Raw genomic sequence first — 24,038 nt, 5'->3', positions numbered from 1 at the left:
ACTATTAAGGATAGTATAAATTAAACCTAACTGTCAAGAGCTGCAAAAGGATATTGTGATAATAGAGTGGACAGGCAATAAATAATGTCACGAAGTGCAAATGTATATAATACCTAAACCTAAAAATATAGTACCTTTATTAGACATTATCAGTAAAGACACACCATTGTGGATAAACATCAGCTCAAGTGCAAAAAGGTAAATGGACCAAAAGAAAAAAAAAAAATATAGAACTTCAATACTGCTATGGGGTTCTCATCTTCCCATCTCAAAATGATAGAATGAAATCTGAAACAGTGCAAGATGGTCACTAGGAATGATTGCAAGTATATTAAAGATTCATTGTAAGGAAAGATTAATAGTCTGGGATTTTTCAGTCTGTAAAAGACAGCTAAAAGGGGATATGACAGATATCTTATAAAATCATGAATAACTTAACTGAGATGAATTCGAAACTGGTATTCAGGATCACAAATAAAAAGGTCAGAAAACAGTAAATGTCACAAGGAGGGTAATTAAATTATGACATTTATTGACATAGTACAAGCCACTGGGAATATATTTTTATGACAGATTTTACTAGGAATGATTTCATTCTAGGCTAGGGAAAATTTTAATTGACTGGAATGTGGTTGATGCCACGATTTCATTTCAATAACCACAACACAAAGGTTAATTTCCTTTTTTCTACCAAAAAAATACCTTTTAATCTTTAATGACAGAACTGATTCAGCATTTGCTTTTACATTCAAGGGGCAGTATTTCTTCATAAGTTCATAAATCAATGTCAAAATGTTGATTTAGTTACCTGGTCTAGTGGAAGGTGTCCCTGCTGATGGCAGAGGGATTTGAACTAGATGATCTTTAAGGTTGCTTCCAACCCAAAACACTCTATGATTCTACAATTCTGTTTTTGAGGAAAAATGTGCACTATATGCAATACTTGCATGAATATTTTTTTAAAAAGAAAGCTATTGCTATTTCTAAAGCCACATTATTTATGGAATTAAATTGTTTGAATTAAAAGCATTTTATGCTTTCTACTTGTGTTATTAATACTTGATGAACATATCAGAAACATTTAGATTTCTAACTGAATTTAAGCCCCTAAAGACATGTTTAAATGCATATATGTTTAGACTTCTTCCCAGAACCAAGGTGCAGGAGGCTGTGGGACAGCAGGAGGAAGAGGGCACAGCCCCACTGGAAATTCCTGAGTCCATGGGGAACATTTGCAGGGCTAGGAGTATATGTTTTACCACTTCAGCCTTTTTTTTTTTTTTTTCTCTAATATGCTGTGGGTTGTTTTTCAATCTATCTATGCCACCTGCTCTCTCGGTTGCAGATCGCATATTCTCCCACTTCCATGTTCCTGGTTATGCTCCTTTCCTTTCTCTTTCTTGCATAAGATATCTCTTTTCCTCTCTTGTTCCTAGTTGCTTGCTCTGGAATTCTTTGGAGAACCTTGACTGATTTTTATTAATTTAGACTAGACTTGTTTTGTTGCTACTATGTCCACAAGTCAGATTTTATTCGGTCTACTTCATCTAAAAATCCACACAATTCTTTCTTTAATATAGTTTTTAGTTCCCGAGTATCGCTTAACCCAGTAGCCCACCTCCCATCTAACCAAACACAGCTGTTAGGGTCACATTCTCCTCCTGACATTCTTATTATGACATTTCGTCCAAGTCACATCAAATACAAACCTCTCACCTTACCTTATAAAACCTGTCTCCCTTCCCTGATCATTTCTCATTTCCTAAACTCTTGTAATTCTCCAAAGCTGTCAGTTACTCCACAGCAAATTCCACGTAACTCTATTGATTTCAATATTTAGATTTTTCACATTCCTAATGTTTTCCTACTTGTATCCTACTGTAATAAGCATGTTGTCTCAATAAAATTAATCATTTCCCAAATTAAAATGTTCACTGAAAATGAAATAACTGAACTTTGTACGTGTCTGCAGATCTCTGTATCTGCATACACAAATGCTCTTACATAATGTTTTTCTTGTTGAGCTTAGAAGGTTGTCAGTTGAACATGGTGTGATATGTTGATTTATTTGTTGTAATTGTCACTGCATTAGTAAACAGAGCTTTGGTCTGTGAAAATAGTCATCCTTCTAAAATTGATTACCTGCTTTAATCTTTCAAAATATAAATATTAACCCATTTTGAGAAAATAAATCCTTTTTCTTAAGCTCACTGTTGTGCTGCTGGTAACCTTGAAGAGCATTTTAGAATATGTACTGGACCTAAGCAGAGCACATCAGATCAAAGGAAGCTATCTCCATCAATTCCTAGCTTTACTGCTAGCTGCCCAGCAAACCGCAGGGTTTTTGTGTGATAATCTCAACGAGTGGAAAACTGATGATATTTCATATTTTAAACATACCTTATTTTCCAGGTGTGATGGGGGAATATGAACCAAAAATTGAAGTCCATTTTCCCTACACAGTTACAGCTGCAAGGGGAACTACTGTTAAGATGGAGTGTTTTGCACTTGGCAAGTAAGTCCAGATTCTATCATAATTAGACATCATTGTTTATTAAGATGTGACATGCCTAATTTGTGGTTTCATTATTTTGTTGAATTTCATTTTCACAGACAATCCTTACCGCACACTCAAAGTAACCAATTGACTAAGTAGGCAATTATGAATTCCCTGCCCAGGCATTTTTGTAGATAGTAATTCATTCAAGTTAAAATTCTCTGTCAAAATGAAAAGTAATGTTCTTGTAAACAAAAAGGGGAACTTTTTTAATTGCAAATTTTCCCAGACTTACCCATGTATTCACTGATACTATAAAACAGTAAATTAGAGTTTATTCTGCCAAAAATTCATAGATGGAGAATAAACAAGATTAGTAGCTTTTTTTTTTCCCCAAATGCACAGTTTACAGATGAAGATAAGAGTGTAATGTTTTAAACATGGCCTAACAGTTTGTGGCAATGCCAATTCTCTAGTTTCTACCTGACATAATAGTACTACTATACTAGGTGTTTAGTATTTATGTCAAGGGGGTTTTTATGTTTACTGATAAATCAGTTTAGGGAGAGAAAGGTTTTAGAAATACCTCTTTGCTATTTCATACAAATTAAATAAGAAGTGAAATTACTTCTATACACTATTCAGATTACAGAATATAGAATGAAATTGATAACATTTCAATTTTGTTGTGGCAGTTACAAGTATTACTGTTACCAAGAATATGGGTGGCAAAGGTAGTATACAGTCAGAACTAAGAAGCAATTCTACTGATTTAAATAAATTATTTTTTCTTCTGTACATGTCACGGAGGTACACCAAAAATCAGATCAGACAGGCAATGAACTGAAAACAAATTTGTTATAACCAAAATCGTTCAGAAGAAAAACAACTAGAAATGGGGTTTATCCAAAATCATTCAACCCTCGGACAACATTGCAAGCAACAGGTTTGTGATGCCCATTGGGATTTAATTACTACACAGCCGACTCCAGTTCAGGGAATCCCCAAAATTTTGAATGATAAATTAAAATGCGCGTTCACTCACTCATAGGATGAGGACTCTCAAGGGCAATACAGAACATGCAACCACTCACCAGTAAGGCCAGGGCACTCGGACCTCAAGGAGGTTTCCTTGGGCAGTGTCCCAATACAAGGGGAGAGTCTTTGACTGCAGATCGACTGCTCTGAGGAAAAACAACTCAAAATGGGGTTCCTGGCAGGCTCCATTTCTGCCTTAGTTGAATGTGATATGTGGTCATATATGGTCAGTGGCCTAGAAACTTCTCTCAGATGAGGTATTTCATTGGCTAAGGACGCTGTTTTGTCGACTAAGGGGTACGTACATGACCGTAGTGGTCCATCGGTCTAGAAATTGCTGGTATTTTGAAGGGGGTGGTGCACCTGCTACACATGTATGTAGCTAAAAACAGGTGTTTCGACAGTGATAGTTCACTAAAGATATGTAAAGAAATATAAAGGGCAGTTTTTTTTCAGAAATACATCAAATTCTAGGTGGATGGGAGGGTGGGGGCAGCATATCGAAAGGAATCTTACTGTATTTAATTCTTTTAATTTCCTTTTTATAGTGGTTTTCCTTTTGGACATCTTCCCCTCTCCCCGCAAAGTCGTGCTGCTCAATATCATATATCCTGCTTGGTTTTCTAGTTCATAGCTTACCAAGGCACATACAGATTCTTTATAGTCTGGTTTTGACTAAGAAACAGTGGAAAGATTTGTCCTTAGAACTCCTGTAGATGAACTTCATAAATCAATTAGTCTGAGAAGTACCATATCTTCCATACCAATTCCTCTTGCTTGTATACTTAAGTAGGAACAAAACATAAGAAGAAAGGAGTTTTAAGACTTGCTCAGCAGGTCTGGATTTCCAGAGCAAACTTTCAAACCCTGCCTCTACTACCTGATAGCCCTTCTAAAATGTTTTTATAGTTATTTTGACCTTCATGTGTCACTGATTTTTCTTCAGATTTTTGTCTTAATGGTTCCTGTTTACTGGCTGGATGAGATATGTCTTAAACTTGCTTTCCTTCTTGCCTGTTTTTCCTGTTTGACCAACATCCAGATACTGTCAGTGAGCTGGTCACCAAAAAGTATTCTTAAATAATTACAGAGAAATTCTGAAAAAGTATTTTAATTGTATCTATTTACGTTCAGTGAAGTTGAAGGAGAGACAGAAGATAGCCAAACCAGTCCAAACAAAATGTGGGAGACCATAGCCCACATAGGGAAGCCCTTAGACAGTGACAGGGGCTTTTGCAAATTCATTCCCATCATAAATGTAAGCAGTAGTTTAGAAAGCACATGTGAGGGAAGAACATCTGTAGGGTAAAACAGAAGTCTGATGCAGGAAAGACAGGGAAAGAGGTACATGAGAGAGGATAGAAAAGCAATAAATGGAATGATTCTTTGAAATTCTAAAATATATGAAGAAAAGAGCCGTTCTGTAGAGGCTGGTGGCTCCGGGCTTTCTCCTGTCAGCAGCACTAAACAATTTTTTGCGAGGTCAATAGTTGGCAACCAGGCCCTTTTGGACTCTTGGCTATGGCTGAAGCAGTAACCAACGTGTTAGTTTCTGTTTTCTTCATTTTGCTGGAATTAAATTACAGTTGCTGACAGATTACATGTCAACTGTCACTTTCCAGTGAAGAGGAGGTATGCCACATGTGGTCCTTTGCAACCATCACTGACAGGCAAGAAACACAGCTGCTGATACCTTCCATCATCAGCACTCTGAGATTTAGTAAACCCTCTCAAAGAGTCAGTCAGTATTCAAACAGCCACATAAGGAAGGTGAAGTTTGACAGGAAAGGCTTCAGATAATTTATTTCCATGTTCATATTTGGTGTTAACCTTTAATAAACAAACAAAAGAAAAAACAAACTAAAACAAAACAAATGAATAAAACCCCCTCAAAAAACAAACAAACAAAACCCCAACCCAACCAACCAACCAACAAAAACCCAACAAACACCTGAGCCATCAAGGAATTTAAGGTTATCTAATAAATGGATCCCATTTGCTGCTATTATAATGGGTAGCTATTTTTACCGTGCACATTTGTTATCTTCTTTTCACAGCCATTAATGAACAATCAAATCAGCTGAGTTGAAATTACTTTCAACCTGATATGGTAATAATTACATGAATGACATTTCTAGCTTCATTTGAAACCTGAACGCTGAGATGGGAGGTAGAAATGCATCATACTTCCTATTCATTTTCATTGTTTTCATTTTTTGTCCCCATCTCTTATCTCCAATAGCTTTTAAGAATCTTTTCTTATTACACTGCCATGGATGCCCATTACCAGACTGAATCAGCAACAAATTTCTTCTTTCTCTATTTAGTATTTTGAGATTTGACACTTTGAATTCTTATTGTAAATAACACAGAAGTTATTACAGTCTTAAAACCAATGTGTTGCTGTTTTTCTCATGCTTTAATTTAGCTGTCTGAAACACTTGCTCTTCTCTTTCTGCTGTAATTGTGAGAATGACAGACATTCCAGTGAGATTTCTTGCAGCAGACATTTGGCAAATATTCCAGAAAGACCCTAGTCTTTAGTTACAGATTAATGATTTATTAATAGTATTTATTTAGAACTGCCAGTCACTGTGGCTGTAGGAATTAAATAAATTGGAGCTGTGCAGCTTTTGTCTCCAAACTAAAATCAAATGTCTTAATTGCTTGACAGATAGAAATTCCAAGGAGCATTTTATTCTGACCCAAGCAATGTGTAGCTGGTCCAATTACAAATAAAAATATTATGTTACTGATGCCACTTATAAATAGGCTTTGCTAAAGAATTCACAGTGAAATTCACAGGAGTGAAACATCTCAAAAGGATATGTATTCAATAATGCTGCTTATAATGAGCATCAGTCATTGGCTAAGAAATCACTGCATATATCTGTGATTTACTGCTGAGATCTAAGAGAAGACATGACATGCAGAGGAGTCAAATAAAATCTACTGTATTGTATATCAGAGTGTGCATTTTTCAATTAGCGATGTATCACGATTTGTGTTCTGTGCTTATGCTGGCCTACTTTTGTTGAAAGGTTGTTTTTATAGCCATATTCACTCTCATATCTGCACAACAACTTGTGTTTTGGTTACATCTGTTTCATATATAGCTGTATATATAGCATACAGATCTGTTTTCTGCTGCTCATTTAATTACATTATTTTTAATAGGAACACCTGAATTTTTGTTTGTTTTCTAAGAAGATAGGGGATCATTTTTTTCTTTTTTTGAAAGAATTATTTTTTTTTAAAAAAAGCAACCTGGAAATAACAGTATTAACATCTTCTATTTTTTTGAATTTTCTGTAAGAACAGAACTACCTCTTTTAAATTTACATAATTGCTAAATTTTGATTAAGATTTACATTAAGCATCGTATAAAAATAAAATAAGTTTTAAAAGAAAAAGTCTCCTCAAAAATTACTGAATGTAATAATTCGAAACATCCATATTAAAACAAAATTAACCAGCGTTATGATGAATTTTTACCTGTGAATAACACAATTCTCACTGCTTTTATCCTCTGTTATTTAGAAAGAAAAGATAAATTTTTGGTGAAACAAATAAATGAGCTTATTGGCAATGAGATTTTTGTTTGTTGTCCAGATGATGTTTTTCTAATAAGTCCATCATTTCAATGTCAGAACTTAAGTGTAATATGTAAATCAGGAAGACTGATCATGCCCTTGTTCTTTGGGTAAGTTCTGGTGAAGAAGCCATCATTTTCCCAGCTGACACTTGCACAAATCACAGCATTCCTGGGTTTTCGTGCTCCAGAAAAGCCATTTCTTGGTCACTGTCTTCTGTGACAGCAGGTTGCCATTTTCATTTTGCTTCCAAGAACATCTGGAGGCAACCGATTAATTCTTTCATTTCTTTTTCCATGTACTTTTTTAAAAGGAAGAATTCTGTTGTCTTCATTTTGATCTCCATTAAAAAGATATGAAAGTAATGGTTCTGACAGATCAAAGGACTTTTAAGTTCTGTCCCCACCACTTGAGATATTCATTAGTGAAGCACTTCCAGTGATGGTCATCCGAGTGTTCTTTAACACTTCCTCATAAGTGATTTTAATACTATTATTTTAATATGGGACTTGAAAGCAGGCATAGTTTCATAGTTCAAACAATGATATAGGATTGGTTTGTCCAAGCTCACATGAAAAGCAGTAAGTTAAAACCCTTCTCAGTGAGCACAGACCTTGCCCTCAGAGGAATGCCATAAAAAGGAAGTGTCAGAAATTTATCACTTTTTTCCTTTTTTTTCTCCCTTTTTTTTCCTTCAACTCCAGGTTGACTTCTTTTTTGCCTTTCAAATAATCTTCTACACCCACTCTTTCACATGAATTTTTTTAATGTCCAATCGTATATAATGCACTCACCCTACCTGACCCTTACACCTCAGCCTTTCTCTTACTGCATTTTCTGTTGTACACCACATCATACAGGAGTTTCTATTTTGTTCTCCATTTAAAACTCATTTTTCACTTGTTTTCTGGCTCCAGCCGGGGAGGGGGGAAATAAAGTTTGTATTATACAGTGCCAACAGCCAATTTTGAGTGAGTAATCACATTTTATTTCTCATTAGAACAAATTAAAGTATGTGGGCTATTGCTGTACTTGTAGGTTACCAAAGTTTTCAATCTTTCCTTTTAAAATAGGATCCCTGAGCCAGGTAGACTGTCAAAAAGATTGTTTTTTTAAAAAAATTAAATTTTATGCATCCTTTTTTTCACTATGGTCATTTTCTAATAACATAGATGAACACACAGAGATTTTAATCAAAAGAATCAATAGAGAACAGTGCTGACAGACAATATTTCTTACAAACCATATTGTTTTTCTGTATTTTTGAGAGACTGTTTTATGCTTGTGCTATTTCTGTATGATAGTAACATCTACACAGTATATCAATATTCTTTTTAACTGCTAGCCCAGTTCACTTTAGTAATGTCAAGACTATGTTTTTATTGTGAAATATTCTTATTTAAATATAATAATAAAATAGAGGTATTGACTTGCTTTTATTACTGAATTATAGCAAGAATGTTATGATAGAAACATTGTTCATGCTGTTATAGTTAATGTTGCTTTAATAATTCTATTGTAAACTGTGTTTTGAAGAGATTTATAGCTCAGTCATAAAAGTTTCTGCCATCTACAATATGGCTTGCAAGAATTCAGCTCAGTCTATTTTAAAATCTTGCTTTCTGAATGAAATCAAATAAAAATAAGATAAAATTGCATATATTTAAGTCACAAAAATGAATGAAATATAATGGCTTGTAATATGGGAAATTTTCTAGAACATTCTCTTGAAACAATGAACTCTGAATCCATTCTAATAATAAATATCTCAAAGTTTTAAAATCCATGGAATATAGGATTTTATTTTACCTCCTTGACCTGATTTTCTTTTAAACAATGTTTCTGATGGTTAGAGTCACAGAATAGTTTGGGTTGGAAGGGACCTTTAAAGCTCAGCTAGTCCAATTACCCCCTGCCATGAGCAGGGACATCTTCAACTAGATCAGGTTGCTCAGAGCCCCGTCCAGCCTGGCCTGGGATGTCTCCAGGGATGGGGCATCCACCACCTCTCTGGGCAACCTGGGCCAGTGTCTCACCACCCACAGTGTAAAAAATTTTTCCTCATGTCTAGCCTGAATCTCCACTCTTTTAGTCTAAAACCATTACCCCTTCTCCTGTCATAACAGGCCCTTGTAAAAAATCTGTCCCCATCTTTCTTACAGGCCTTTTTTAAGTACTGAAAGGCCGCAATAACGTCTCCCTGGAGCCTTCTTCTGTTCTCCAGGCTGAACAACCCGAACTCTCTCAGCTTGTCCTCCCAGCAGAGCTGTTCCAGTCCTCTGGTCATTTTTGTGGCCTCCTCTGGCCCCTCTCCAATAGGTCCATGTCTTTCCTGTGCTGAGGGCTCCAGAGCTGGATATCTAGGCAAAGATCAAAGTGGCAATATAAAAAATCTTTATGATCCAATGAAGAGCATTTGACCGGAACTGTGGAGAACTGCATGAAGTAATTGAAGAAGTTATTTTTCTGGTGTCACTTATTAAGACACTGACATGGCGTAATGGCTGTAAAGAAGAGTTCTAGACATTGCAAATCTTTTTGCAGATGTAATAGACTTTGCAAGGCCACATGTTGAAATGATGTTTCTCTGAGGTCTGGTCTGTGTTTGGCAAACAACGTAATGAGGATGAGAGCAATTTCAGAAAAGAAGAAGGTTAAAGGCAGTCAAGAAGTGCATCTTTGGTCAAAGGTTTTATAATATCTGGTTTCTTTCTTTTCAACCTCTGGACTTCAGCTATACACAATTTCTGCCAGGACCACAAGACTCATGAACAATAATCCCACTATAAGTCATGCATACAGATTATACACTTCTCTGACTAACATATGCAGTTACTCATCTGCTCCCTCAATATGGGTGAACAGAAGTTTCCAGTGTTGCACTATATTGTTTCTTAACTGCAAAGGACAAAACTTAACCCCCTCTGCTTTTAAATTCATAAAATATGGCTTTTCCTTTCAGCCCATCAATTAAAACTATGCCCCAAGTCTTCCATATGTCTTTCCCTACCTTTTAGCCTTTTGTTGGCTGATCTTGGCAAATCTAATATTACCTTATTTATACTCATCCAGAATGGGTATTCATGTGTAGTCTGGAGACAGCAAGATTTTTTCTGGCTTCAGACCCGTCAGGAGGCATCTCCTGCTATAAACTGTGAAGAAAAGCAGAGAAAACTTTCCCTTGACCTGACCCCTTCCCACTAATCTAGTATCCCAAGAAGTCTCATGAGCATTTCTATTCTGAGATCAAAATCTTTTCTTACATCAATCTCCTTAATATAAATCTGTGAATCTACCTCTCCAGCCCTGGTATTATGCTTAGAAGTAGCAGACCTAATGTACTGACCACATTTTATAACAAACTTAAAGTTAACCTCTGTTAACTGCACTATACTGCATTCCAGAGTCATCAGAATGAGTGAGGGGTCAAGGTCGTAAGCAGCAGCTGAGTTGTATTTAGTATAAACATGGGAATATAATACGAGCATAAAATAATGCTAACATCTGTGTTATAAAACAAGCTTCACCTTTTAGGGTCAAGAATGACAGTTCTGCTGGCCATTTCTTTGGGATATGTCAGCAGATTTTTACAGTGGGCTGGCAGTCAAGAGACAGAGAACAGAAATGTTGTCTGAAGTGGAATGGCCATTCAGCCCCAGCAGCTGCTCCTTTCTAGGTATTGTTTTTTGGACATTATTAAGTCTCCTTGTACTTTTCCATGAACATAAAACAATTCTTGCCTCTTCCCACAACAATGGTGACATATAGAAATACCTTTGATTTTACAGATAACCTGATTCTGTGCTAAGGACATTCAGTGCACATTTACGGCTCTCATTTCCACCGAATCCTGTGACAGTAGCACATACCTACATGGGATCTGCTGGTCAAAACAAAGTATAAAAGTACATGATGAATGACTGCATTGATAAATGAAGGTTGGAGGGCCGTGGAATTCTAACCAGATTTAATATACAATTTGCAGACAAAGAGAAAGCTAGTTTTGAATTGTCTTTTAAATGTATTAGGGTACTTACGATTTAATGACATGCCAAGATCCCTGGCTTGCATTAAATGGAGCAGATGATTCTAGATGCTATATGTCCAATTCCTTGTTCGAACTAGGGACTCAAGTATTCAGGTTGTTTCCTACCTACAGGAGAATTACTAGGGGAACAAGAAGCATTAGCATCTTAATGTCATTGAGTATTAAGCAAATTCACAGTGTAGAAGTCCACAGGTAGTAATTTGCGTTTACTCTTGAAAGCAATTCTTATCATGGTGGTCTCTTTTTCATCTACAGAGCAAAGAGACATAAAATGGCAAAGCCATGGCATAGGAAACTAAAAGAGAATGAATTGCCCCAAATCAGACTGCAGGATAGAGGCAAAAACTGGTATAGAATTATTTGATTCTAAGTCCCAGAGGACAAAAACTCTTGTTCCTCCATTCTCCTTCACACCACTTCTCACTTTAGGAAAAACAATTTGTTAATTCTATCAGATGCCAAACCTGGAAGCTTTGGAAGCTACTCTTAAAGTTTACTGATGAAAAAACAATCCAAGAGGGAAATGAACATTCTCAGAAGAACAGCATTTGTCAGTGTTATATGTAGGAATGTCCTTTCCCCTGGAGGTAAACTTGTGAGGAGAGGAAGGAAGCTTTTTAAACATCAATGTGGCATCTTCAAGCTGAGTTTGTTTATATAAGACAGGAATAGATCCAGGATTTTTTTCTCTTTGACAGCACATATTGTTTATGTCAAATAAATCTTTCTAAGACTTTCATCAATCTAAAGTTCATTTTTAGCTCATACTGAATAAGAATTTATGTCATAAGGTGCTAGACCAGGATTGGATTTTGTTCCTGTTTTTCAGGCTGAAGTGGTTTCTGCCTCCCTTTAAGTGGGCTTGTTCTGCATAGACTTTATAATGCTGTTATAAATATTGCAATAATTCATAGTAATGTAATATTTTGGTAAATCTCAAGTGGAACAACAAAACAAAACACCAAACTGCAAGTTACCATCAGTAGAATGTCATACTTGAGGAAGGGATACTACCAACCCCTTCCCTTTCTTTCTCACAACCATCAAAGCAAACTTGTAAATGCTACTAAAAACTTCGTTCGGTAATTTACACAGCTTTAGGTTTAAAGATGGAGGAGCTTTTTTTTTTTTTTTTTTTCATTCCAAACTTACTATCTAGAAGCACATATATAGGCTTTCTGTCTCTGCCAGAGGTTTAGAGGATAAGAAGGAAACAAATTCTGGCAATTGTCAATAGTAGGTCCCCAGAGTTACCATTGTTGTGTTTCTCTTCAAGATTTCCCACAAAGAAGTAAATGCATATAATACTGTGTGCTACAAGACCCTTTAATCCAGCACGTCCAGAAATTGTCACACTGTCTTCAAATTCTGTAGCTGATCAGCAGGTTCAAAGCAATCTTGTGAACTGCAGACATACCGGATTTACATGTGATGCTCATGTGTGTCATAACTGGCAGTAGACCAGTTGTTTCTGGAAGTCCTGGACTCATTGTAACTACTCCTCTGGAACTGATCTATGCACATACACTAGCCTTACCTGTACAGAAGAGTTAGGAAATCTTAGATTAATGTGCCAGCTACAAAAATTCTACCTGGACAATGTTTGGAACAGCTTAAAATGACATGAAAGTCCATTTATAAAATAGCTTTACATAGGGAAAGTAAACACAGTAATACGGTACTACTGTGGCCTTGGGAATCCATATGAACTCCTGACAAAACCATGTCACCTTTTCAGGCAAATTCTCTGCTTCAAAGCATTTGTCTCCTCTAAAATTTGTGGATTCTTCAAGTGTTATCCCCCAAACTGACACAGTGGATGTCATATATTTCTTTTGCTTTTCAAGTTGCTTTGGATTCTCTTCTCAACAGCCTTGATCAAGTCACAGGCTGATGAAAATTTATCTGTTGTTATGTCTTTAATACTTTTTAGAAAAATGTCCACTTAGTTCAGAGTGCTCTCGGCCAGCAAGCTGAGGCAGGGTGTTATATAGAGAATAGAAAAAAAGGGTCACTGAATGGCTGAAGGAAAAACAGAGCTTACTTCTGTCCTTATTTAATAGTTGTAGTTCAACCCCTCCTCCATCCCACAATGTAGCATTTGCTGTACTATGATGACGAAAATATAATATGGAATTTTGCAACCTGGCCAACACTGAATCCACAAGAGGAGATGTTCAGCTTTTTTCTATTAAATTTTTCATCATCTAGCTGTGCTGTTGTGACTTCATTAAGAGTAAAAACCATTATCTAACTTTTAAATGGAGAAATAGGAGGTTACAGAATAGCTTTTCACCTTTACTCACTCCTTGTGAAATCAGTACCTCACCTCTTGTGGATCTTCTGTTTTCATGTTTGATTAGACCTTAATCAGATGACTCTTGTGTTTATGATTAACATGAATTTTACAATTTGGAAAAACCTTTGAAATCACCAGAACTGTCAGTTATGTTATCTAACTTCAGCTATCAAACAGGTAAAGAGCAAGTTTGAGCTAACAGTTTAGGGTCTCATCCATTAGTAGAGAAAAGCCTCTGGAGTACGATTCACTATGAATAGTGAATCATTATAGATAATGAATCATTATCCATACCGCTATTTTAGATGTTAGAGATGCTCTAACATGTTAGGACTTAAAATGTGAAGAAAATTACTTGGAGCTGGACATGCAGCCAAGCAGGCACACTGTCTTTGCTCTGTGCCATGAGGAACAAGCCAACAGTGGCAGGAAAGCACATCCACCTTAGTATATGACACTGATACATGTGTCAGACCTTTTTAGCCCAGTCATGAATGTGTTGATGTGACTTAAAGATCTGGACTTGCTCAGACACACAGGATTCAAACTCACCACCCTTTCCTTCTATTCTATTTCTATTTTTAAATTACCAGTACTCACAGATGCAATATTTCATAAGTAATAATTATATTTTAATAACCAAATGAAGGGAAAAGTTATTATCTTGTCTCCTAAATCTCCACATATGACCAGAACAGATTTATATGGGGTGTTTTAAAGGTAGAATTGTGTGAATGGTTGATGGGTGTTTCTGGAAAATATCTAATAGAGAGAATTTCATGATACTACTCGACATTGTAATCCTACATAATTATCCTCTAATAATTAGAAGATATTTAACACAGTTGCAAGACTGGAGGGCATAAGGTAAAAGGTTTTTTTCTAGTCTCAAATGCATAGGTATGCATTTCTTCACAATGAGGGTGGTGAGGCACTGGAACAGGCTGCCCAGAGAAGTATTCAAGGCCAGGTTGGATGGGGATTTGAGCAAGATGGTCTAGTGGAAAATGCCCCTGCCCATGGCAGAAGGGTTGGAGCTAAATGATCTTTAAGGTCTCTTCCAACCCAAACCATTCTATGATTCTAGGTTTTCAAGGTATGTTACGATATGAACCTGTGCAGGAATATATATGCTTTATAGATCTAATCAAATTATTTTTAGATGAAATTGAAACAAACAAAAAAACACAAAATGTATAAGATTGCTTCCAATAGTTTTTTCGAAACATTTTTATTTCCAATGAAACTGGTAAAGAATTTCCAACTAATTCAATAGCACTTGTCACAAATAAGATACTGCTGAAAATTTACTCTTATAATCTCTTCTAGATGTAAATGTAAATGTATAACTCATATTTTCTACAAATTCAAAGTGAATAAACCCACAGTGATGCCCATCGCAGCCATCAGTGACCACTTAGAACTTCTGTTTCAGCTCAGATGAACAAGAGGTTTAATGACGGTATTTTTGAAATCAAGTAAAACCAAGGAAACTACATTCCCATAGATGTCTGCTGAGACCAAAATAAAAATGGATTGTAGTGATTATAACATTTAACACTTATGCATATTACATTAAATTCATGTGAATGTTAGAAATACTGCTGCTGTTCCTCTGTTTCTTAAAAAGCTGTGGATCATTTGAAAAGATGAACAATATGTGCACGTTAGCTTTTATGGTGGATTTTATGAGTTTACTAGATGAGCCACACATTTTTATTCTTTCACTTCTTCACTCAGAGATATTTCATTATTTCATTTCATTCTCACACAAGTCACAGAGGAGAAATAGACATAGATGTATTTTTATTTCAGGTGTAAAATCCATACCTTTCTTGTAAGTTATGCAAGGAAAATAAGAAGGTTCATTAAACAGAACTACAAATTTTCTGCAAGTAGTGATTTGCAGTTTTGGAGTACTTTCTTTTGAAATCATTAAGTTACACAGCTAAATTTTATCTCCTTGAAAAATTCCACTTACTACCTCATACTGATGAAGAAAAAAGTGAGATTTTTAAAAGTATGTTTCCTAAGGACCCAGAGAAAAACAAGTTTCATTTGTATTTGCCATGCTGTACAAATTTATTTTCTGTAGCATATACAAAAGCAAATTTTAAAAAAATTAGTTAAATGCAATTTAATGGAAATTTTCTAAACACATGAATTTCAGAATATTCTCATAGCAGCTAAATGAAACAACTTTAATGGTTTATAGTGTCTTCATGGTTTCTCAGAAATACACGCTATGAAAAAAATCCCGTTATCAGTTCTCTTCAGCAGAACCAGTTTTCTTCCATGACAACAGAGCAAAAGCATTTTTGTCACTGATTTGACTGGAGGCATGTCTGAAGGGAAAATAAGTAATAATGTGCATCAAGCATGGAAACCTTATGGTACCAAATAAAGTAAACCTGCACACCGATCTCATTCATAAAACAGCAGTTGCTGGGTAGTATTGCACTTTACCACCATAAAGTATTCTTACTGTGGACCTCTGCTGTGATCGGTAATGATTAATGAAACACCTTGCCATGATGGCTGTTTCGCAGCCAGCAATCATGACATAACTATATTCTATATAGAAAGAGGACACGCTTATAAGGAGTTTAAACTTAAAGCTGAACCCAAAACAGCAAAAGAGTTACAAAATCTCCAGAAAGTCAATCAAGAAAGAGTATAAATTTGAATATCAAAGAGAAATGTACAAACAGAAACGAAATACAAGAGTTAATAAATGGGAAAACAAGAAACTAATATTGTATTTTGTACTACTCCTAATATATGCAAATAGCTATCAAAGTATATCAAATCAAATTATGTAGCCAAGGATGTGAAAGGAATATCATAAATGGTAGGATTAAAGACAATAATTTTTATTAGTGCATAGACAGAAATATCCTATTTGTTATTTGAATTTGTATTAAACATTCCCATGAGAATGGGAAGTTCTTATAAACTTCTAATTGTATCTAAAATAACTTCTAATAGGAAGCAAACTTTATAAATTAGACCCACACAAGCTGCACAGAAGAGTCCTCAAACCAAACCTACAGGAGACCAAAACTTGACATCAGTCAGCAAGAAAGTTATTTGAGATTAATAGTGAGAACATATCAAGTTTCTATGGTGATACAGTAGGAGAAAAAAGAGAGCTCATATAATCCACACCTATCATATGAACCGCAATTATCTATAAAAAGAGAAAGATATACGTGATTGGAGTACTGAAGAAAGAGATCAGTCTGGTTTGTTTACTAAGAAAAAAAAAAGGTGATTTGATTTCTATACATGGATGTCTTCCCTGAGGGACAGTGATAAAGGACTATTTTCAACAATAAAGAAGTACTGTGTGGACTATGCCTCAGAGATTAATCCACACACACTACAAATAAACTGTCTTTTGTCAGGTTAAGTAGTCAGTGCAGCAAACTGATAATGGACACAATGTTTTTCTTTCTGATATATTCAAATAGTGGATACCACTCCATATGGGGCTGTATTATGGTAACAGGCTCAATGAAATTCAGTGAGTTATGACATTCAGGAGATAAGATTAGAGAAACCTTCTGGGCTCCAGCTACAAGTCTGGGAATTTTCTGAATCTGTATAAAGTACTAGAATTTGGAGCATCTTGTCTGGAAGTTTGAGTACAACTGTAGTAACTCACAGCCTGATTTTAACTGGCTGAAGAATAGCTAGGTCTTTACCCATGGTTGGTTGCCATGTCTGTATTTGTTGTGTCTCAAAATGGACACCCTGAAATACTGAGGAAAAAGTGTTTTTCCAATGCAACTTCATATAGTTACAGCAACTGGAAGTTAGCAAATGACAGCAGAAATTAATAGAAGCTTTGAGTTTGAACCTCTGCTATGAAGTACTTCTCCCCATCTAAACTGCCACAAGATCCAGCTGTGTTTATAGCTAGGCTTAGACTTGACGGCAATTCAAATAAATACAAAACATTTTTTCAAAAATTGTCAGCATGTAACAGTCACGTTTTCTTTTATGATATGCTGCAGGCTTTTTTTGGAATACCTGAAGCAGTCTAGTTTTCAACTCACAATCAAAGATTTTATAAATACAGTTTATTGTTTTGGTTTTTTTTTTTTTCCTTCCCCTTTAAGTATCCACTGACATATTTAGACAAATATATATCTGTAACAAAAAGCCCAATGGGTCTACAATGACTGACAAGTGTTTTGGCTGAAATGAAAATATAATGAGTGCAAATAGTATCTAATCCATTTCTTCCCTCAGAATGAATGTAAATGACACAGTTTACACATAGACCTGTGTGGAACAGCAAGCTACAGCAAAAAGCCCTTCCACTCCCATGAGCAGGCATGGAGTGCTGTGAGTCAGAAACAGTAGTGCCATTAATACATACTTGTTACACAACCAGTTTTGTAACTTAGAGAATATTGTGACAGCAAAGCTCTCCAAAACTTTGGTCAACTAAATTTATCCAAGACACAGTAGTACTGAAATCCCCCGGTCTATATGGACATATCACTTACTGATCGCCTGAACTGCAGTTTCATTGAAGGAAAATTGGGAAGTGTTGGAATTTGCTAAATTCATCCAGGTTTTGAAGTCATTGTTCTCTTTTACCTGCTGAGTGAAAGTGTTCAGGAGTAAAGCACAGAGTGCCAGAGAAGCTCTAGAGAGAGTATTTCAAGTGATTTACCTATCTCAATAAAAACTTGGCCTCCCTTGCGGATGAAAGAGACACATTCCATGTAACAAACCATTTATTAAGGATTCCCTACAGAAAGTGAGGTATATCAAGCATTATATGAACCTTAATTGTGGCTATATTTTATTGCTACTTAGATTATTAGGTGTTTGAACTACTAGATAACAGAATCTTTATTCTCAATAGTAGAAGAGTGCTAACAGTAATTTTACTAAATATTTCAGCCCTGTTCCAACAATCTCTTGGAGGAAAGTTAATGGTCATAATCCAAGTAAAGCCCGCCTGAGAAAATCCCAAGCTGTGCTTGAAATACCTAATGTGCAGCTAGAGGACGCAGGGGTGTATGAATGTAAGGCTGAAAATTCTCGTGGAAGAAATGTCTTCAGAGGACAACTGCAAGTGTATAGTAAGTGTAACTGCACACAATATTATCCAGCAATGTTTTGTCCACAGTTAAGGATTAAATTATATCTTTTTGTTCCTTAGTAATGCATTAAAGTCTGAAATATAAATGAAATTGACTCCCTGAAAGAACTGACTTAATGTAATTTCATATTTGATGTTTATGGGGTTTGGGTTTATTTTTAAAGGGTACCTCCACAATTTTAAAAGTCTGGGTTGTTTATTATTATTATTATTATTATTATTATTATTATTATTATTATTATTATTATTATTATTATTATTATTATTTTATATATATAAAAATAACGTGCAAGCTAAGCATGATGTATCAGTCAGAAAACAATATTAGAAATATCTTAGGATTTTTATCACAATTTTATTAATGTTTCACCCTTGCCATGCCTGGGTGCTGAGTTTTGTCAATTTAATTGTACAGGAATCAAAGCTAGAGGAGTACTTCTTTTTTGTAAAAAAAAAATCTCAATCCCAACCTAGGCATGCAATTTCTGAAGGTGCTGATTTTCAGAAATTGCTGAACATTTTCTCTCTGGGATTGGTTATTCTAAAAGTTTTTTTGAGTGATAATCAAAAAAAAAAAGAATCATGCATCATATTGAAAAAAAAACCCCCATGATCTGAAATTAAACATGTTTAGTAAAAATAATTTCTTTTCTATAATATTGTTGCTGCATCCTAGAGGCTAGAAACGAAAGCTTATATAAGACATAGCCTATTTACTGAACATTTACAGGTCAATTTTTGCTTGTACTGAAAATGTGTTTCAGTCCCCCCTGCCTTTTCTTATCAATTAAAGTGTCGTCGCTTCCTATAATTCCATTAATTCTACAACCTTAAATACTTAGCAGGAAAGGTCTATTGCAGGAGATCATGCAACGAATCATTCAGACTGAATTGATTTCTGTCTTCAAATATTGCAGTTAGTGGAATTCCAACTGCTGCAGTTTAGACAGGTCCTGAGGTTAACAGATACCTTTAAGGAGTCTCTCCTGTTAATCATTTTTATTTTTCTTTTCTTGATTTCAGCCTACGGCTCCTAGTGCTTTCTCCCCATTACTGACCATGCACAGTTCTCTGTCTTTGTTACACACTTTCATGAAATAACCATAGACTGGCATCATACATTGAGTTTATTTTCCACATATGTCAATATTTTCAGATCTGTAATCAATTTTCCTGTCTCCTCCAGCTTTCCAATGTCTTTGTCTTAGCTCCCTTGTTTTTAGGGAGTATCAGCATATCACTGGATGATGTGTCTCTTCTTGCTTTTCATTTTCATCCATGTAGAGTCAAAGGCAGTTTTTTTCCTTCAAATTTTTCTGGTATATGCTAGAAAAAAATATGCGATGGCAAAGCTGGTAGTTTGCACCTTTCATTTTGGATGTGTGACCCATACTGCACTTGCTGCAAAGGTTTTATAAGACTTTTACTGAAAACAGCAGTCTAAGCCATGGAATTACTGCATGCTTTCTACTATGCCAATACCCCAGTGATATTTCTCCCATATTACAAACTCTTATTGTCAGTTACTTCCTCGAAAGTATTACAGCTCCTGCTAGGGACCCAGGGGGCAGGGACATTTAGGACCATGCTTGGTATTTTTCAACAACATTTCTTAAAATGTCTGAAATAAAAAAAAAAAAAAAAATGGCGTTACAAGGTGTACTTCAGCTCATACACTTACTAGCTGTTTTCTAGAGCTGTGAAACTACTAGATGCCAAAGCGCCTTATAAAGGATTTACAATTATCTTTACCTCATTCTTTCAAAGTTCAAGGAATATAAAAGGTGCTCTTCAGGAGAGAAACTAAGATGCTGGAAAATAAAATTATTTCCTCAAGAGCACCCTGCAGAACTCAAATCATAGCAAACATGTTGTAGTGTTCTACACAGCTCTGCCTCTCTCGTTAGCCAGGACACATTTTTGTTTTGAGCAGAAATAAAGATGAGATTCAAATCTAGGAGTCCACAGAAAACATATTCTATGTCAGGTTTTTTCTACTCTGTAGAGATAGAAATAAGAATTTTTAGTTCTCCACCATTGGACAATTGTCAAAATTATATTTTTTATGGTCACTACCTTTATGGGTAGCAGTTTGTTCTAATTGGCATTTTTTTTCAATAATATTAGAACAACTGCTTTAATCTTGTAGAAAGGGAGTCCACTCCAGACTGGCTCATTCCTCTGATTAACAGTTACGTAAGACTAGTATATTATTAAGTTACTGTTAAATTTGTTCGTATATTTTAGACTATCTCACAGGTAATTCAAACCCAGATTTGAGTCAGAGTTTCACCTATCCACATTAGCAGGGAATGATATCAGAGCAGGTAATAGAGGGCCTCCAGATGGGGGAGACTGGCAACTACCTTCAGTACAGCAGAATGAGAAATACAAACTGTTAATAGCTTTGACAAATGCCTTTTCTTGGCCTTGAGATGAGATACTCCCCAGTGAGCCTCTTGCAGCCTTCAGTGCTCCTGAAGACAGCTTTAATGTCTTGTTGGCCTATAAACCTTGACAACTCTTTCCGGGGGTGTAAGAGGGCTTGGGTAAGAAGGTTTTTAACAGTGCAAAAATTTAGCCAACTGTTTCTTTACAAAATTCTCAGCTTCCTTTGCTGACAGCTGGTATGGCAGAATATGGAGGTATTACTTGAAACAGCATTTCCTGCTTGCTGTACCTTTTCTTCATAACAACAGTCAACATGAATTATTTACCTGTAAGCTCATTGTCTTTTCACTGGCATCGATTCCTCCAGGGGACAGCGATTATTTTGGTTCAGAAATTCAGATGTAGGCCATCATTCCTTACCAGGGGTTTCTTGTAAAATTGTGGAGCAGGCTGTAGGACCAGCTGTGCCATACTGCAGTCTCACAATTTACATTTCTCTGTAGGAACTCACTTGCTGTCTGTTTGAATCTTCTTCATTTCATCAGTTGCATCTGATGTGGGTCACCACAGAATATTTTGGAGAAAGCCCAGGATGCCCAGTCTGCCTGTCTGGTCACATTTAATCACAAACTAGTGATTTTTCATTTCTTACCTAGTGCTGCAATCCAGATATACCATGACTGCCTGATGCAGCTGACACTTCAGATGTTGTTCAGAAGGTGGTATTTCAGATGCTGACAATTTCAGATTGTTGTAGTCTCAGCACTTAGTGGAAAATCAGCTGTAAAAGTGACAAAGGGATTTAAAACAAAATTTTGACAGGGCAAGACATCCTCATATTCACTGCAGCCTATTTTGAGAGGTGTGATTTTTCCTCAAGTGATCTGCTCATCCTGTAGTTTCCAAGAAATTGTATTCAAGTTCAAATTGGTTAATAGGAGAGAGCACAAAAAATAAAATTCGGGTGGAGAAATTGGGCATTAACCTTTTGTTATCACAGTTCGTCCACAAATCCTGACTAGCAGCATTTTCCCAATGATAAGCACTGTTTTTTGCAATTCCTGCTCCTGTCTCTTGCTGAACCTCTTGGGTTTGCTTCTTCGTTGCATACTCACTAGTGTCTGTTCAGCAGAATGTGGTGGTGTGAAGCAGACCATAAACCCACTTTTTTGGCCATTTTTTTGTTGGCTGGAACAATTCCTTGATCTCCTCACAGCAGTCCACATGAGCAGCAGTTCTGTCACAGCAGGAGGGGAGATTTGCTGTAACACTGGGGTGGAACAAGGTGCTGAGGGCAGGAATATTCTGTAATGCTTCTATAAGCATACCGGATCATCCTTATTTTAAAAACCATTTTAATAACTTCTTTATGAAAACTGTATGGAAGAAAATCCACTGCTGTCACTACAGCAGAGCCCTAGATACATGTAGTAAAACTGTCTAGAGAATAAGAGATTTTTTTGGTCAGAATCAGAGATTCAGTCAAAAATTGCTATCTTATCTTTCTCACTGTGATAGCTACCTATTCTTCTCTCGCCGTATACTTCCCAATAGTACTTGTGCACATAAAATGAATTTTATTCACCCCAAACTCTGATCTCATTCACATTTTAGGACACTACCCAAAATAATTTGTCTATGCAATATTTTTCCTTAATTTTCTTTCAGTCAAATGTTGCTTAATAATTTGAGAAAGCAGGCTGACTTTTCTGCATCTGAATTTGATTTTGCACAGACGATATAAAAACTGGCCTGTAAGCTTGCAGATTTATTGCCAATTTGAGTTTGTAAAACATTTTGACATCCTTGAATAAACAGGTACAGAAATGCAGCATAAAATAAATCAAGGATTGAACAGTGATTTTAAAATCTCAGGAGCACTTTAGAAAGCTATGGAACAATATCCATAAAGATCAATGAATAATAAAACACATCCTTCTGTTCTTACATTCAGCCCAAAACTCTTCATTGGACAGATAAAAAATAGGCAAACACCCATTTTTCTCCAAGATTCATGTTAAATTTATAAAGAGAAAAAATAATCTGATACATTTGAAATCTCTTTAAATGCTTCTTAGAATGTATATTTTCTAAGTAAAATTAAGTGCAACTATAGAATGAAATTTTATTTGCTTTCATGTGTATCAGGATGATGTTAACAAATTTTTGTTAAAAAAAATAATAATACATTGAGTCAGAAGTTGTACATCCAGTCAAATGTTTCACTTTTAAAATTATTGACAGAGTTTAAGAACAAGTGTTTTGATATTAAGGAGAGTGACCTTTGCTAATGAGCAGAGGGAACTCTCTATGGCAAAGTAAGGAGTACATAGAGAGATTAAAGGAAGCAAAAAAATATTGAAAATGTTTATCTCAGTCATGCATTTAGCTCTACTGCTGCTACACCTACCTATTGCTTTGCTATCTTGTTTTCAAAGCGGTGGCAATCTGAGTCATTTCTTTGGCTGAGGGCAAGTTCAACAGCTTGAAAATTATGAATCCAAAGGCTGTTTAGGCTATAAGGAGAAAATCTAGGACAGAAATGCCCCAACTAATGAAAAAAGGTTGTTAATACCAATTGATCATATTGCTGTGGTTTGTAAGTTTGTGGTTACAGGGGAAAACCTGTGCCATGGCTGTGCTATCAAGACAGCCACAGACAGAGGGTAGGGAATGGCAGTTGTGCACTGAGGAGAACATCTCTGCAGCCAGGCTTTGGGAGACAATTTTATTTCAGTGTAAACAGGTGCACACTCTGATTCTGAATGCTCTGGTTCATGATGAGATCAAATTCAGTGTAGCAAAATGAGACTAGATATGCTTTGGCTCATATAGCAGAATTTTCGGAAAAGCAAAATACTCAAAAGAATTAAATATAAGTAGGAACAGTTTTGCACCTCTTTGAAACTGCATGATTTTATGGCGCCACTGGCTGACTTTTGTGGATTTTAGTTACACATTTAATTATCATATCTTCCAAAATCATGTTAGCATACTCATTTTCAAAGGAAACAATTTCTTCTCAGCATGCTTCCCTTGTGCATATCGAA

At 35.8% G+C, this 24,038-nt stretch overlaps 1 protein-coding gene across 1 annotated transcript in view; it reads left to right on the top strand.

The window, feature by feature from the left end:
- CNTN5 (contactin 5) overlaps positions 1-24,038 on the top strand; it is a 361,776-nt gene that overhangs the window by 200,965 nt on the left and 136,773 nt on the right. Inside the window, exons 7-8 of the mRNA XM_065645468.1 lie at positions 2,413-2,515; positions 18,396-18,577. Coding sequence (XP_065501540.1) covers positions 2,413-2,515; positions 18,396-18,577 — 285 coding nt within the window. The remainder of the gene's footprint in view (positions 1-2,412; positions 2,516-18,395; positions 18,578-24,038) is intronic.

Source organism: Caloenas nicobarica, chromosome 1, assembly GCF_036013445.1.
Source record: "Caloenas nicobarica isolate bCalNic1 chromosome 1, bCalNic1.hap1, whole genome shotgun sequence".
NCBI lineage: Eukaryota > Metazoa > Chordata > Aves > Columbiformes > Columbidae > Caloenas > Caloenas nicobarica.
The sequence above is the reverse complement of the archived record's forward strand: the minus strand, read 5'-3'. Positions and strand labels throughout refer to the sequence as shown.